Source organism: Bactrocera dorsalis, chromosome 2 (assembly GCF_023373825.1).
Source record: "Bactrocera dorsalis isolate Fly_Bdor chromosome 2, ASM2337382v1, whole genome shotgun sequence".
NCBI classification, from domain to species: domain Eukaryota; kingdom Metazoa; phylum Arthropoda; class Insecta; order Diptera; family Tephritidae; genus Bactrocera; species Bactrocera dorsalis.
Genome location: NC_064304.1, coordinates 37,594,454 through 37,610,531, shown reverse-complemented (window position 1 = coordinate 37,610,531; position 16,078 = coordinate 37,594,454). Strand labels below are relative to the sequence as shown.

Below are 16,078 nucleotides of genomic sequence, written 5' to 3'. Positions count from 1 at the left end.
GTCAAAGAGAAAGATGCTCAGTATGCTTTGACATTTCATCATGAATAGACTTACTAACGAGCAACGCTTGCAAATCATTTGAATTTTATTACCAAAATCAGTGTTCGGTTCGAAAATTTTTATCGACAAATTTTGTTCAGCGATGAGGCTCATTTCTGGTTGAATGGCTACGTAAATAAGCAAAATTGCCGCATTTGGGGTGAAGAGCAACCAGAAGCCGTTCAAGAACTGCCCATGCATCCCGAAAAATGCACTGTTTGGTGTGGTTTGTACGCTGGTGGAATCATTGGACCGTATTTTTTCAAAGATGCTGTTGGACGCAACGTTACGGTGAATGGCGATCGCTATCGTTTGATGCTAACAAACTTTTTGTTGCCAAAAATGGAAGAACTGAACTTGGTTGACATGTGGTTTCAACAAGATGGCGCTACATGCCACACAGCTCGCGATTCTATGGCCATTTTGAGGGAAAACTTCGGACAACAATTCATCTCAAGAAATGGACCCGTAAGTTGGCCACCAAGATCATGCGATTTAACGCCTTTAGACTATTTTTTGTGGGGCTACGTCAAGTCTAAAGTCTACAGAAATAAGCCAGCAACTATTCCAGCTTTGGAAGACAACATTTCCGAAGAAATTCGGGCTATTCCGGCCGAAATGCTCGAAAAAGTTGCCCAAAATTGGACTTTCCGAATGGACCACCTAAGACGCAGACGCGGTCAACATTTAAATGAAATTATCTTCAAAAAGTAAATGTCATGAACCAATCTAACGTTTCAAATAAAGAACCGATGAGATTTTGCAAATTTTATGCGTTTTTTTTTTAAAAAAAAGTTATCAAACTCTTAAAAAATCACCCTATATAATCTGACGATTTTATTCGCACCAGAGTCGATAGTTTTATCTATCGCACCACTCAAATGAAAGTGAGTATCATCGGAGAAGAAGATTTTCTTAAAAAATCGTTATCGTTTTCAAGTTTTTCCGAGGGAAAATCAACATATTCACGACGTTTACAGCGGTCCATGACTTCAGTTCTTGAATGAGAACCTTTTTATAAGGCTGTGAACACAAATCCTTTCTCGAAACCCACCAGGTTGTGGTTTGATGCAGTCCCAATTCTTGAAAACGTCTTGGAGTCGACAAATTGTGGTCTTCTGCAACACTTGCCTGAACGGTATATTTCATCACTTTGGGCGGTACTTTGTCTTATTGGCTCTTGAATATTGTGTAAAAAAATGAACACTCGAAAGTTTCAACCATTAGACGAATAGCGTGTACAGGTGGACGATTATTAGCACATTGTTCTTGCGTATATCTTTCTATGATGAAGTTGCTAACAATACACACCGAACATAATTCTAGGTTCTGTATGTTTTCCATAAGCTCTGCTCTCCCCTATACGGTTGTATAGTAAATGTGAATACCACTTATAAAAGCGTTCATATTGCAGAGAAAGGTGAAGTTGGCGGCTTTTAACTACACATACACAAATTAAACAGTTTAAAATTTTACTTTCAAAATTGTAAACAATAACACAGCAGAGTGCACGAGCGTGTGCAAAGTCGAATGGGAAAATATTTATCTGGCCCGATAACCCAGAGCTTTTAGTGCAGCCAGTTTGCAGTGCAAACGCACGAACAATAAGGCAAACACACGAGTGCGATGTGTTGCGATGCGGTGTAAGCGAAGTGGCAAACAAAATTGTGTATCTCAGCGGAGCAAAAAACAAGTGCCCTCAAGGACGCTTGCCAAACGCGCACGGAAGTCGAAACTTGAGCAAAAGTACACTGCAACAACAACAACAATAAGCACCGACGAGTGTGTGTGTATAGGGGCGCTGCGTGTAATGTCAATATATGCCAATTTGCTGTGTAAGCGAGCGCGCGCGCGCCCAAAACGCCACTATAAATAGGCGAGTGCCGCAGGGCCACGAGTGTAGTTGTTGTCGCAGGAGCTGCACCTGCAGCAGTGAAGCGCCGTACCGAACGCTAAACCGCTTTCAGCGCCAAGACAACGCGCGCGCCATTCGAAAACTCCGTTAGCACCTAAATAACCGTAAATAGGTGGTGCGCCTACGGGTAGGTATTGATTTCAGGCGCGCACACGGTGCGCTTCCTTAATGCAAGTGTGTGTGTGTGTGTTGGCGCGCGAATATAAATGGCATGGTAAGCGCCGTACCAGGCACCAGGCAGCGCATTCATGTTTGGCTTCTGACTGCTGACTTTTTCCACGGAATTTCCTAGTTTGCCTGGTTAGCGGCGCGCAGTTTTGCCTGTGACGCGCCAGTTGTTGTTTGGCAACACTTGAGCAAAGCATTCATTTCCGGCAGATTTATTTGTTTCCTGCGAACGTTGTAAGCGCAGCATAAGCCCTTCAGCCAGCCATTCGTTCTCCACGAAATTCGCATCTCACATCGTCACACACGGTTTGAATTGAGGGTTTCCGCTGCATTTAATGTGCAATAATCCTTTAGTGTGGAAGTGTCATAGATTGAAGTGTTGCAGCAGCAGCTGCGTCCTAGTGTGCCGCAACGTGTAGTCCCTAGACTCTGTTTGCATTTGTGTGTGTGTGTGTATGTGAGCGCAGGTGGCAAAATGACTACCAGTGATGAATTTTGCCGCGATCATTACGAGCATCCATTATTGTGGTGCGACGACAAGAAACGTTTGGTGGAGCGTAAGAACGCGGAGGAGAGTATGCGTATGTGGCGGCGTCGCAAGGCTGAGGAAGTGGCGCGCAAAGAGAAGGACAAAGCTGAGGTGAGTAATTTATTACCTAAGTTTGTGAATTTGTAGTGGCAATTTCTGTTTTGTGTACAAATTTTGAAGATGAAAATTGATTGAAAATTGTCTCAGAAAGTGGTTTAATTGAGTCAATTCGCAATTTTTCATTTATGAATGAAGCGCAGTCATTTCGGTTATTACCATCAATGCGAATAGTGAAATATTGCCGCATGGTTAATTTTAGAGGCTGACTCACAGATCCATTCCCCTCTTAATAAACAGAGTGATATAAAGGTCTACTTAGATAATTTGTTTGTGTTCCTTAAATCATAAGCTTAATTAAACATTTACAGAAAAAAAAACATTCTCTCTTATTAATTTCTTTCCATTTGGAAGAAATATGAATATCGCCATTAAATTAACTTGTACTCATTAACATTTTACAATAAAGTCAAGATTTCTGCAAATGAAATTTATATTATTTAAGGTTTTTACTCAATTAAATATCTTTGAGTAATAAAAGTCGAGTGTCAAAAACCGACTTCATCTGGCCTCCAACTTTTCGATATGTGTATTATTCATGATATCAAAAATAACTCAACTTTATATTTAAATTATGAAACATGTGAAACAACCTATAGAAAATTATTAAAAAAATATTGAAAATCTATAGAAAAGCATTAAAAAATAATTTCATTTTCTAGCGGCTGTCTGAGGATACGCCTAGGTCTTTAGCAGACTCATTGTAAGATTTCCGGCACTAAAATACCCTCACTCTACCACGCGTGCTTCTGCTGAAGTTCATTAGTACCAAAGTGTTTATGTGTGAAACCTAGGCAAAGTGCTTTTTCTTTCTCTTCTTCTTGTATGGTGTGCCTAGTATGCCCACATCTATGCCTATTAGACAGTGACCTGCTAGCACTCATACTATAGTCTTCATGTCAATCCTTTTCAAATTTAATAGTCGGTCTGTAAGGGTCGTATTGAACTCACTCGAAATCAAATTTCCGGCGCCGAAAAGTTTAGAAAGTTGGAACAGGCTTTCGGTGATAATAGTATTTATCGGGCAAGGGTTTTTGATTGGTACAAATTATTCAAAAAAAAGTCGGGAATGCGATGACGATGAACCATTAACAGTTAGAGATCTTACTGGTATCGTTGGAATATCGGAAGGATTAGTGAACCCATTTTGAAAGATCATTTGGGACTTAAAAAAGTGAAAGCACGGTTGCCTCTAAAATAACTAAATTTCTTCGAAAAATCCCGTCGCTTTAATATCTGTGAAACAGTGCTTTCCGACTGTCAGTATTTCATGAAAACGTTTTGAGTCACTTGAAGACATTAAACGTGAATCGATATGCGCAATGAAAGCTATTCCGGAAAGAGACTTTAACAATTGTTTCAAGGATTAGCAAAAATGTTGGCACAAGTATATTGAGGCCAAGAGAGATTATTTTGAAGAGGACGTCATAGCTTTAAATTAAGAATTTTAAAATTATGAACAAAGTCTTACTATTTTTTGGCCACAGTAATGAATAGTTCTTAAGTTAACACGACTTAAAAATGGTTGTGATTGGTGAGATTTAAATAACGACTAGAGACCAGGTCACCCAGAAGCTAGTAATCGTGCTGAATACATAAAAAAAAGTCATGAAGTTATTACCATCAATGCGAATTTTACCACGAGAATGTTGTCTGAGGGAGTATAAACTAGTAAATAATACTATTTGAAGAATTATAGAAGAGAAAGATATCTGTGTTATGTTCCACATTAATTAAATGAATTCTAAAAAAGTGAGAACATTCCAGCCATGTAAGCTATCGTAACCGAAGTGCTGAAGAACATTCCTATAAATAACCTAAGAAATCTATACTTGCGCTGGTTAATAATTTTAAGCTTAAATAGAGCTTAAATAGAGCTGAGTTTCGGTTCATGATTACATTTTCAAGATGACCAATTTCTCAAAATGCAGGGAGTGTCAAGATTACTTATGGCCAAATACGAATGATACAGGACTATTATCTCGATGAACCAACATTAAAATTATTGTGTTTTGTTTCAGGAGAGGTAGTTTTATCAACGACAATTGGCTATGGTTTGAAGATATTCAATGGAAATTATACTCGTACTAATGCTTTGCTCGCGGACCGCCGGACTGTTCTTTCCTGTGGTATTCTACTTCTTGTATTCCGTTCATTGGGAATTGTGGTATGCACTTCGTAGTGAAATAAGGGATCCATTTTCAAATATAAAACTTGCCAAAATAATCAATTCGTTAGTCGATTTAAGCTGTCCAGTAGATGGCCTGGGCACATACCTTTTTCATATCCGAATATTCATAAACGCTGTGTCCAACAGGGTCCTTGGAGTTTTAGCTACCTTGATTAATCTCAATTTATAGTTTTCTGAAATTATTCTGATTATTTTCATTTTATTTGTAACAGCATCTTTTGGATTTCGTCTGGCAAATATTTATATATTTATTAACTTTTTTGGTGTCAGTTATGTTTGTTTTCAACAAAACATTTTGATAAAGACAATGTTCGTTGTTCAGTCTATGTTTTACCACAATATTGTCTGGTCGTGCAGCTTTTATACATTAGGTTGTCAAATATCTCCCTTCCGTCTTTCTGTTTTTTTAATTTCGCGGCTATGTATAAAGCGTTACAGAGCTTGTATCTGGCAATACTATACATCTTTGAAAGGTCTTGACATAACCTACAAAACGACGCAATGCAAGATTAGTTTGTATATTGCGTCCAACAGTTATAGACGTATAAACATGTAGTTTACTAACGCCGAAATTCGCGCAATATTAAAGTTTTCCTTCGTTAAAGGCAAATCCGCTAGAGAAATGTTCCGTGAGATGAATGGTGGTTTAGGGGAGTGTACTCTATCACTTCGAACTGCGGAGGAATTGTTTCGACGATTCAAAGCGGGTGAAAACGACACCATGGATAAGCCACCCAGTGGAAGACCTGTGACGACGAATACCGAGCAAATCATGGAAAACAATGAGTTAGACCGGCATGTGGCTTCTCGTGACATCGCCCAGAAGATGGAAGTTAGTCATCAAACCATTTTAAACCATCTGCAGAAGATTGATGTTTAGGTGCCGCATGATTTGACGCAAAAAAAACCGTCAAGACCGTATCAACGCCTGCGATATGCTGCTGAAACGGAACGAACTCGACCCATTTTTGAAACGTAATGGTGACGCGCGATCACATGCGACAATATCAAGCGAAAACGGTCGTGGTCGGAGGCCGGTGAATCGTTCCAAACAGTGGCCAAGCCGGGATTGACTGCCAGGAAGGTTTTGCTGTGTGTTTGGTGGGATTGGAGGAAATCATCCACTATGAACTGCTCCCATATGGCCAGACACTTAAATCTACCATCTGCGAAAAACTGAACCAGAAGCGTCCTGAATTGGCCAACAGGAAGGGAGTAGTGTTCCAACAGGACAACGCCAGAGCACACACTAATTTGAATTTGCCGTCTAGATAGAGACAGATTAACGAACGAAACGGCGCATATTTGAACTAAATCCGATCACAGTAACACTTTTTTTAAAGCATTGAATAAAGAGCAAAAAGGCGGAAGGGAGATATTTGACAATCTAATATTTATTTATATATTTATTAACATTTAATGTCATTTGCATACAATGAAGCAACAATCTGTCTGAGTAAATGAGGTTAACGACCCAATATGATTAGAAACCCCAATTCAAATGAAAATTTATATACAAGTAATATAAAAGCTGTAAATAATTGGAAATCCAAGCGCTTCAGCGAATTCAGCAATGAAATATTGCCATGCAATTTGCAAGCAATGAAACCAGGAAATCAGTGCCTGACAATGTGATTTCACTTGACTTGTCTTGGCATTGCTGATTGGAATAGTTTAGCATAAATAGCGGCGCGCAAACGTACAAATTACCCAAATATGAAAGTCGGCAGAAATCGTAGGCCAAGAGCCAAGCTCGAGCAGCCTACCACAAGAAAGGCGAGCAACGAACTCAGACAAATATCGCGTGACTACAAATTGTGCGCTACTTCCTAGTTGTTTGTTAGTGTAGTGACGGTGTTTGTAACGGTTGTTGATAATGAAGTTGCGAAGCGGCATGCTAAAGACAAATCAGTGGCGAACTGACTGGTGGCAAGTATACATAATATTTTTTGTATAAAGGCAAGCAAAAAAAACAAATAAAAAATAAAAAAATAATAATTTCATTGTTGTTGTTGTGGTGCTGTTATTTATTTGCAACTATAACAACAACCTATAAACGAAGCCAATTTTGGCATTTCATTTTGGGCAAAATAAAATAAACAAAGTCAGCAAGAAAGTATGCGAAAAGTAACAGAGCTGGATGAGGGTGGAGAAAGCACGTGCTTGTGATACTAACGGTATATGGTAGTTAAATATGGCGCGCGCGTTGTAAAAGACAGTTGCCGTGCCTGAAAGCAGACAATAACTTTGCGCTTGTGCCCATATTTTCTCATTAAATGCGCGACGTTGGAGTGTGAGAGTGTCTGGTAGAGAGCTTTCCGACTTTGCCTGTGCCACAAAAGAGTTTCGCAGACTTTTGCGCGTTTTCGTGAATGTTGTGTTGTAGCATGTATGTATGGGTGTGTGTTTGGGATCTTGTTGTGGTGGTAAGAACTTTGCGCATGCTGTAAATGCAGAAAATAAAATAAATAATAAAATAAGCAAAAACAAATTGTGTATCACTGACCTAGTTAAGCTATATGGCATAGTTACACGCATACACACACACACAGTTACTGAAAATGAAACTTTTCTCTCAACGCAGTACTACGAATTGTTTGTTAAGCATTATCCCTGGGGTCGTCCTGGTGGCGGCGCGCCTAATTTGGATATCAGACGCAAGGACATCACAGCTGTTGGCCTGCATTCCACGCCTACAATTGTAAATATATATTTTTTTCAAATAATAAAATAGATTAAATATAAAAATATTTTCCTACTTCGTTCCAGAGCACTATGCATCGTTTAAACTGTTGGCAACCCTGTCGCTACAATGACTACTTCTCGCAACGTAAAAAATGCCATGACCCCGCCACCTGCTATCATCATCATCTACATCATCACATACCACCATTACCGCCTGCACCGCCACCAGCACCGCACATCACCACCCATACACACACGGTGCAAACCACCAGCGAGACTTGTCATCCCGGCGCCGGTGGCGTGCTGACCGTTTGCGAGCGTAGCGTTGGCGATGTTGGCGTTGGCGCAAAAGTTGTTGGTGGTGCCACCAAGAGCAATGTGACCGGCAGCAGCGGCGTTGGTGGCATTGGTGTTGGTCTGGGCGCCACAAAAAACGGTGAGACCTTGCATATAACGCTCAAAGATCACCCATCTATGTCGTTTCGCAATAAAGGACATCTCGACATTGAGGTACGCTACAAGCCGGGTGCCGCCGCTGCGGGTGGTAAGGGTAAGCCATTGCTAGAAAAGATTGTGGTATCGGATAGCGACAAGTGTCCTTTGGCGCAAGGTGTACAGACGCAGTCTTTGTTAAAGGGTTCGCCACGCAAGAAGAAGCTCGTCGCGAAGCTGGAAAAGCCGGTGAGCTGCAGATACTAAACTTACAATGCAATGATATTATTGGTTGGTTTTTTTGTGTGTGTGCTTCTATCTCATTTCAGCTGAGTAAAGATCCTTGGGGTAAAGCAGGACCTGGCGGCAAACCGTGGCGCAGTCCGAAAGCGGCGGGTAGCACTTTTATGAAATCGTTGGTAAGCTTATTTATGAAAACGACATTCATAATATTCCAGTTCCTTCAGAGCTTGAAAATACTTAGGTAGACATAAACTCGTCTTTGTTCCATCAAAATTCGACATTTTTCCGAGAAACATGTAAAACGTTTTTCTTAAAAAGCTCTAAACTGTAAATTTTAGAGCGTGTGAAAGCTCATTCTAACAGCAGAGATGAAGGAAGATGAAAATTCGACATGTTTTCTGAGAAACTTTCATATACAACTTTTTTCTTAAAAAGCTCTAAGCTCTTAAATTTTAGAGCGTGTATAGGCCCAATATGACAGCAGAGATGAAGGAAGACGAAAATTCGACATTTATTTCTGAGAAACTTTCATGTAAAACTTTTTTCTTAAAAAGCTCTAAGCTCTTAAATTTTAGAACAAGTAAAGGCCCAATGTGACAGAAAAAAATGAAAGTGGATTATCAAAACACCAAAATAGTTTTCCAGAAACTTTCGAAGCTTTCATATACAACATTTCACTTAAAAAGCTGTGGAATATATTATTCTGAGGAGCTTTCGTAGCGTTTTTGTTAAATTTTTCTTTTAAAAATGTTCTTGATGAACTTTAAAGGGTGTTTTTGGACCTCTTCAACAAAAGAAAATGAAAACTCGTCTTTGCTTCATCAAAACAATTTTTTTAAAGTCTTTTTCTAGGGAGCTTTCGAAGCTTTCTTGTTAAACATTTTTCTAAAATTAAATTTAATTTTTCTAAACCTTAGAGAGTGTATTTGGACCTGTTGAACAGAAGAAAAAAAGCTGAAAGCTCGTCTTTGCTTCATCAAAACAATTTTTTCATTAAGAGCTTTTAGTTTTTCTAAACTTTAAAAAGTCTTTTTCTGAGAAGCTTTCGAAACATTTGGGCACAACTTTTTTCTTAGAAAGCTCTTAGTTTTTCAAAGTGTTAAATAGTGTATGTGGAACTGAGATAGCAACAATTTTCAGCCTCTCAAACTCGCGTTTCCATTATCTCCTTAAAATGCTAAAAAAAATCCCTTAATTTCACCAAAATTTCCTCTCCGCAGGGTTGGACGAACAAGGAAATGCTGAAAGATCTCGATCAGGATAATCCCGTTACACCAGCTGAGAAGCCAACATTCCGTAAAGTGCGCACCAACAAAAAGGTGCAACGATGCTGTGAGCTCTGCATTTGCACCTGCCCCGGCATGGTTACCAATAAGGGGTGTGGTGGTGGTGCTGTTGCCATGCCAGCGTTGAAAAAACCACATCAAAGCTCATCTAACAAAGGCCAAAGCCATGCTACTGCAATAAATCCACAAACTACAACAACAACTGCCGCTATAAAACAAAAACACTGCCCACGCTTTGTACGCCATTGTGAAGCGCCAACTTTGGGCACGAGCAACACGAACAATACTGACCCGACCAGTGCCAATACGGGTGGTGAGGGTGTGGAATTGGTGCCGTTGTTGGCACGTCGACGCGCCAATGCACGCCCCGTCAGCCTTTCCAGCACGGATGTGACCAAGCGCACCGCCTCCAAAGATAGGTACGCATGCAACATGATTAGTCGTAGCAAATATTTGCAACATTTGCAACAACTACACTGCAACAATAGGAATAATATCAATATCAACAATATGAATAACAGCAACAACAATAATAATAAGACTAGCAGCAGCATTAGCAAATGCAAAATCAAACGCAATATTGCCAACAAAATTTGTAACCTTAGCAATGCGCTCAGTCACAACAACAACAGCAATAACATTAATATCATTAATAGTAATGAAAATAGTAGCAGCGACACTTCATGTTGCTTAAAGAAATTCACTTTGCATATACGCTAAGCTTTTTAATAATATCGGAGTTATGCTTGAGCTTTCGCTAAGCTTTTTAGCCCTATGAAAACAACGTTTATGCTTTCGCTTAACCTGTTTTCGGGGTATTATCATAGCCGTAACAGGGACTGAATTTTTGGGAGTACGTGAAGAGCAGGTTGAAAGGAGTTCCCAGATGAAAGCTAAATAATCTTATAGCAAGCTTTCATGTGTTCAATTAAAAATTTAGAGAAATAATAAACTTTTGAAGTTTATTTTCCAGTTAATCGAGCTTTATATTAATTTTACAAATAATGTTTTTTACGAAAGTGCGTGAAAGCTTTCATAAAAAAGCTTTTAATATTGAGCTTTCACAAAACCTTTTGGCTTCTTTATTTTTCAGCTTGCAACTATCTAAATAAGGATTAAAAGCTTTCACAATTATCGTCAAAGCTTTTGACTAAATGTAAAAAAAACTTTTTTTTGAATTTTTTGCAACAAATTTTCACTCAGAACCTTGAAATCGCTTGGCTAAACAAAATGGGTTACACAAAAATTTAGTTTCAATTTGGAAAATATATTTTTAAATATATTAATGATCAGCTGATAGCTTTAAAGCTTTATTTATAACCTTGTCAAGTCTTGTTAGTAGGTTGTGAGCAGACTAAGTGTACTCAAGCTTATAATTATCCACTTTAGAGCTTACATTAAGCTTTTTTAAAGCTTTTTATCACATAGTAATTAAAAGCTCCTCAAAGCTAAATATTACAATAATTAATATTGAAAATTAGATAAGAATTGTCGCAGACTTTTATCACCGAAAAGTTCTATAAATAATATTAGTAGAGCTTTTGCCCATCAGAGCTTATTTTATTTATTTTTTTAAGATTTTCAAGTAATTATAATTAAAATCAAGGTAAAATTAACTTAGTTTCGAAAAATAATAGAGATTTTGGTATACTATATACATGTCGGACCAGTTGGTTTAAAAAAAAAGCTTTACACCCTCTCAAGTCTTGTTTGCTTAAGCTGAACAGACTAATAGCATTCAGGCTTATAATTATCAACTTTAGTTATACTTGTGTAATAAATATGCAAAAGCTTTTGCCGACCAGAGCTTAAATTAAGCCTTTTCAAAGCTTTTTATCACATATTAATTAAAAGCTCCCTAAAGCTAAATATTATAATAATCAGTATTAAAAATGAGATAAGAATTTTCGCAAAAGTTTATCGCTAAATAATCCTGTAATTAATGAGATGCCAGATTTTGCCGATCAGAGCTTATTAAGCTTTTTTAAGCTTTTCAAACTATGAAAATTAAAACCAAGTTAAAATGAATTTAGTTCTGCTACGTACATAATAGAGATTTTGACATATATTGCTGACAAGCACATTACAAAAAAAGCTTTGTAGCTTTACTAATACTCTATTCAAGTCTTGCTTGCATATGGTCAGCAGACTTAGCGCATAAAGGCTTATAATTATACATTTCGATTACGCTTGCGTAATAAATAAGGCTTGGCCATACAGCGCTTTTTTAGAGCTTTTTACGCATTTATAATTATAACCAGTCTAAATCTATTTATTAAAAAAACTATAATTGGAAGTTATATTACATACAATTGAGGCAGACACTTGTCAATAAAAAGTCCTATAATTACTTATAGTGGAGCTTTTGCCTTGAACGCTTATTTTAAGCTTTTTAAGCTTTTTAAGCAATGGTTGTTATTGAAGGAGAACAGTAAAAGTGTTAAAAAATATTGTAGTCATTATAATAACAATTCTCTTCTATCATACTCACTCAACCCATCACTTTTATATACATTATATATATCATCATACATATGTATACTTAAATGCATATACCCAACTCATGTAGCTCAACACATAACTAAATATTTGCACACAAAAAACTTGACTTATGAATTTTCTTAATATTCAAAACTAGCGTTGCTTATTGGTTTGTTTTTTCATTTTGTTTAATTTTTCGTAAAATTACAACAACAAAAACAAAACAGAACAATTTCAATTGTAATCAATGTGAAAGTATAAAATAATATAGAACAATTAATTTAGCTGCAATGAAAACTTTAAATGGTAGCAAACAAAATTAGAAATTCAAAGCAAAAGCAAATAAAAAAAATGCAAAAGCAAAGCAAAGAATGCAAAAAGAAAAACAAAAACAAAAATAAAAGCTAGACACATCCAAAGCACTGATGCAAACTACATATATACCGTCTTCTCTGTACTCGCCAAACGCCAAACCAACACCGAATAACTACCAACAACCTAACAACAACAACAACACAACGATTCGAATAAACTCAATCGATTTCCGATGACTTCCTTTTTGGCCAAAATCACTGCCGCGCCGACATGGGCTTCCCTGTGTGTACGTGTGGCATGTGTTTGCCGTGTATATGCTATGGGTGTTTGTGTGTGTGAGCAGACTTGCCACCGCACAAGACATTCGCTATCTGCACGACTTGAACACACAAATGTCCGTGAAGCGGCAGACTACGTGCGCGGAGCAGCAAAACGAGCGCGAACTCTGCAGCAAACATTTCGAAACCTTCGACACCTTCTGGGGGCGCCCAGGGCACGGCGCGCCCGTTGAGGTAACGGCAAAGCAGAAATTGGACAATTTGCTTTACGGCACCAGCAGCGAATGCTGGAATTGAGTAGCGACGCCTTAGCATTGCCGGCATGAAAAGCAAATCTAGTGCAATGACCGCTTTCGCGATGACGCGCGGAATGTGGAGGGGGGATAGTCACAAGCAGAAGAGAGAGGCGAAAGAACACTGAAACACTTTAAATTGATTTTTGTTCGAAAGATTTGGTTACTTAAGCAAAAGTTATGCAATTTCAATCAGACTTTATCTTGCATAAGCAGATACATACATACATACATATGTACAGAAGTATGTGTATGTGTATGCGTATGCATTATTTTTTTTTTTTACCGAAACGAAAGCGAAATGTCGTGGCGCGAGAAATTTTGTCGATTTGCCAGGTTGCAAGTTGCACAAAGTTGAAACGAAAATGTGAAGACGAGCAGAAGAATGGAAATTTTTAGGTTAAGAAAATTTTATTTAACAATTCAATTGCTTAAAATGTTATTTGAATTATTGTTTTCACTCAAGAATCGTTTTTTATTTGTAAATACTTGTTTCTACTACGCTGTAATTTGTAGTTGTTGTAAATTTCAAAGCTGGCTTTCGCTGCATTATGTAAGTCAAACGGTTGGAATTTCTAGAGAATTAGCTCAAATATTATATAAATTATTTCAAATTTAATTAAATTATTAGTAGATATTTTGAAATTGTATTTATTGATGCATGCGCATAGATTAAAGGAAAAGTATATTTCAAATAAAATAATAGTATAACAAAATCGAATGTAAATTGTAAATATACATATACTAATTTATCAATAAATATCAAATGTTAAATTAATTTTGATGTATCCTTTTATTGTTCAGAATTTATAATCGTTATCGGTTCTTTTAAGTAAAGTTAGGTTCGATCGCATATGTAAAAGTGACATGGAGTTAGGTCAGTGGTAAAGGTAGGAACTAGTTTATATTAAGAAGTACGATTGACAACACGAAAACGTCAAAAAACGTTGCACGTTAACAGTGATCACTTGTAAACAGATTAATTAATATCGGGCAAGAGCGAAGCGAACTAAGTGAAGTCAATGGAACATTGGTCAACGAATTCTTTGGCTGGCCAAAAATCAACAATGAATATATTTTTCGGCCGAAGCTACACGGGACGTCGAGGGTGAAAAGTCTGTGATAAAGTGATATTTTCCATTATCCAGATTAGTAGTTCCTGAGATGTGTTTTTGGTCCATGAAGTTTATTACGAGGTACCACTTCCGTGAAAATTTAGTGTTTCTGACGTCTATGTCGGTTACGAGCTTAATCCGTAAAAAGACGATTAAATCCGCCGAATATATCCGGTGGCCAAAGTGAAGCCGAATCCGGAAAACCACATCAAAGAAGCTCAAAAGTCAAGGTAATGGTGACAGTTTTCTTCGATTATTGAGGTGTGCTGTACTCCGAATTCTTCCGACTGGCCAAACTATCAACAATGAATACTATTTGAGAGTTATGCGTCGTTTGCGCGAAGCTATTCGTAACAAGTAAGGAAGGGCTAAGTTCGGGTGCCACCGAACATTTTATACTCTCGCATGATAAAGTGATAATCGAGATTTCATTATCCGTCATAGATTAGTAGTTCCTGAGATATGGTTTTTGGTCCATAAGTAGGCGACGCCACGCCCATTTTCAATTTAAAAAAAAAAGCCTGGGGCCAGATTCCCTTCTGCCATTATTTCTTCCGTAAAAATTTAGTGTTTCTGGACGTATTTTTGTGTCTTAGTCGGTAAACGCCACTTTTAGTGATTTTCAACATAACCATTTGCATGTATGGAGGTGGGAGTGGTGTTATAACAGATTTCTTCCATTTTTGAACTGTATATGGAAATGCCTGAAGGAAACGACTCTGTAGAGTTTGGTTGACATAGCTATAGTAGTTTCCGAGATATGTACAAAAAACTTGATAGGGGGCGGGGCCACGCCCACTTTCCCAAAAAAATTAAGTCCAAATATGCCCCTCCCTAATGCGATCCTTTGTGCCAAATTTCACTTTAATATCTTTATTTATGGCTTAGTTATGACACTTTATAGATTTTCGGTTTTCGCCATTTTGTAGGCGTGGCAGTGAGCCGATTTCGCCCATCTTTGAACTTAACCTTCTTATGGAGCCAAGAAATACGTATACCAAATTTCATCATGATGTCTCAATTTTTACTCAAGTTACAGCTTGCTCGGACGGACGGACAGACATACAGACATCCGGATTTCAACTCTACTCGTCACCCTGCTCACTTTGGTATATATAACCCTATATCCGACTGTTTTAGTTTTAGGACTTACAAACAACCATTATGTGAACAAAACTATAATACTCTCCTTAGCAACTTTGTTGCGAGAGTATAAAAAGAGGCCCGAAATATGGGTTGACAACTATTGATTTTTGCGCCACGATAATGCACCATCATATGTATATAGTACATTGATTCTTGTGATTTCTATTTGAAATTCGGAGGGAAAATTTTGCGGATTAAAAGTTTTTTTGTGTCAAAAGTTTATATAATCGTCTTCATAGCATATATATAATATATATCTTGTATAACGAGTTTCAAACTTCCGATTGACTTTGCACCGCATATATTGATCAATATGTTAGTTATTTATCTTAGAAAAATTAGGTATAATATTGGATATATCGTTAATATAATATTTAATGGCGATATTTGGTAGACGAATTGCCACATATACGAAATAGGTATAATGATTTTCGTTATTTAAGAAGACCTTATGTCGAATATGTCGGTAAGCTTGAGAGTTACTGGCATAAATGAAAACGTGTTCTCGAGTAATATTCAGCACTTAAAATGCAAAATAACGTAACACTATTTATTAATCAAGTTTACAGGCGATTAAAAAACGATATAATAGAAACCACTCTTTTTGAAAAAGAATTACTTTTGGATATAAAATGGTTATGGTTGTTTCACAGCGGAAGCTGAAAATTTGATTTTAAGGCTCTCCAAAACTATTACAATTTAGAACAGTAATCTAGAGAACATTATTTTTTGACGCCGTTAAATCCATGTAATCCAGTTAAAACTAATTTTCATTCTCACTCAGTTTTGATTTCAAAATTTTCATCCGAAATATAGCTTTAAGTCATTTTTCCAGCGCTGGCATT

General features: G+C 37.4%; 1 protein-coding gene across 5 annotated transcripts; it reads left to right on the top strand.

Annotated features, from left to right (window-relative positions):
* The first annotated feature begins 1,927 nt into the window (after positions 1 to 1,927).
* On the top strand, positions 1,928 to 13,756 carry LOC105226428 (probable serine/threonine-protein kinase DDB_G0282963). 5 transcript variants are annotated; one of them, XM_049447842.1, is made up of 6 exons: positions 1,928 to 2,762; positions 7,544 to 7,660; positions 7,729 to 8,080; positions 8,138 to 8,325; positions 8,406 to 8,495; positions 9,540 to 10,975. In XM_049447842.1, the coding sequence occupies exons 1-6, from the start codon at positions 2,598 to 2,600 to the stop codon at positions 10,323 to 10,325; spliced, it is 1,698 nt and encodes a 565-aa protein (XP_049303799.1). In that variant the 5' UTR covers positions 1,928 to 2,597; the 3' UTR covers positions 10,326 to 10,975. The 5 variants fall into 5 exon arrangements, with proteins under 5 accessions (XP_049303799.1, XP_011203593.3, XP_029406119.2 ...); XM_029550259.2 differs by adding an exon at positions 12,314 to 12,717 and having other exon boundaries at positions 1,929 to 2,762; positions 7,729 to 8,325; positions 9,540 to 10,024; XM_029550258.2 differs by adding an exon at positions 12,745 to 13,756 and having other exon boundaries at positions 1,930 to 2,762; positions 7,729 to 8,325; positions 9,540 to 10,024.
* Positions 13,757 to 16,078: the final 2,322 nt, after the last annotated feature.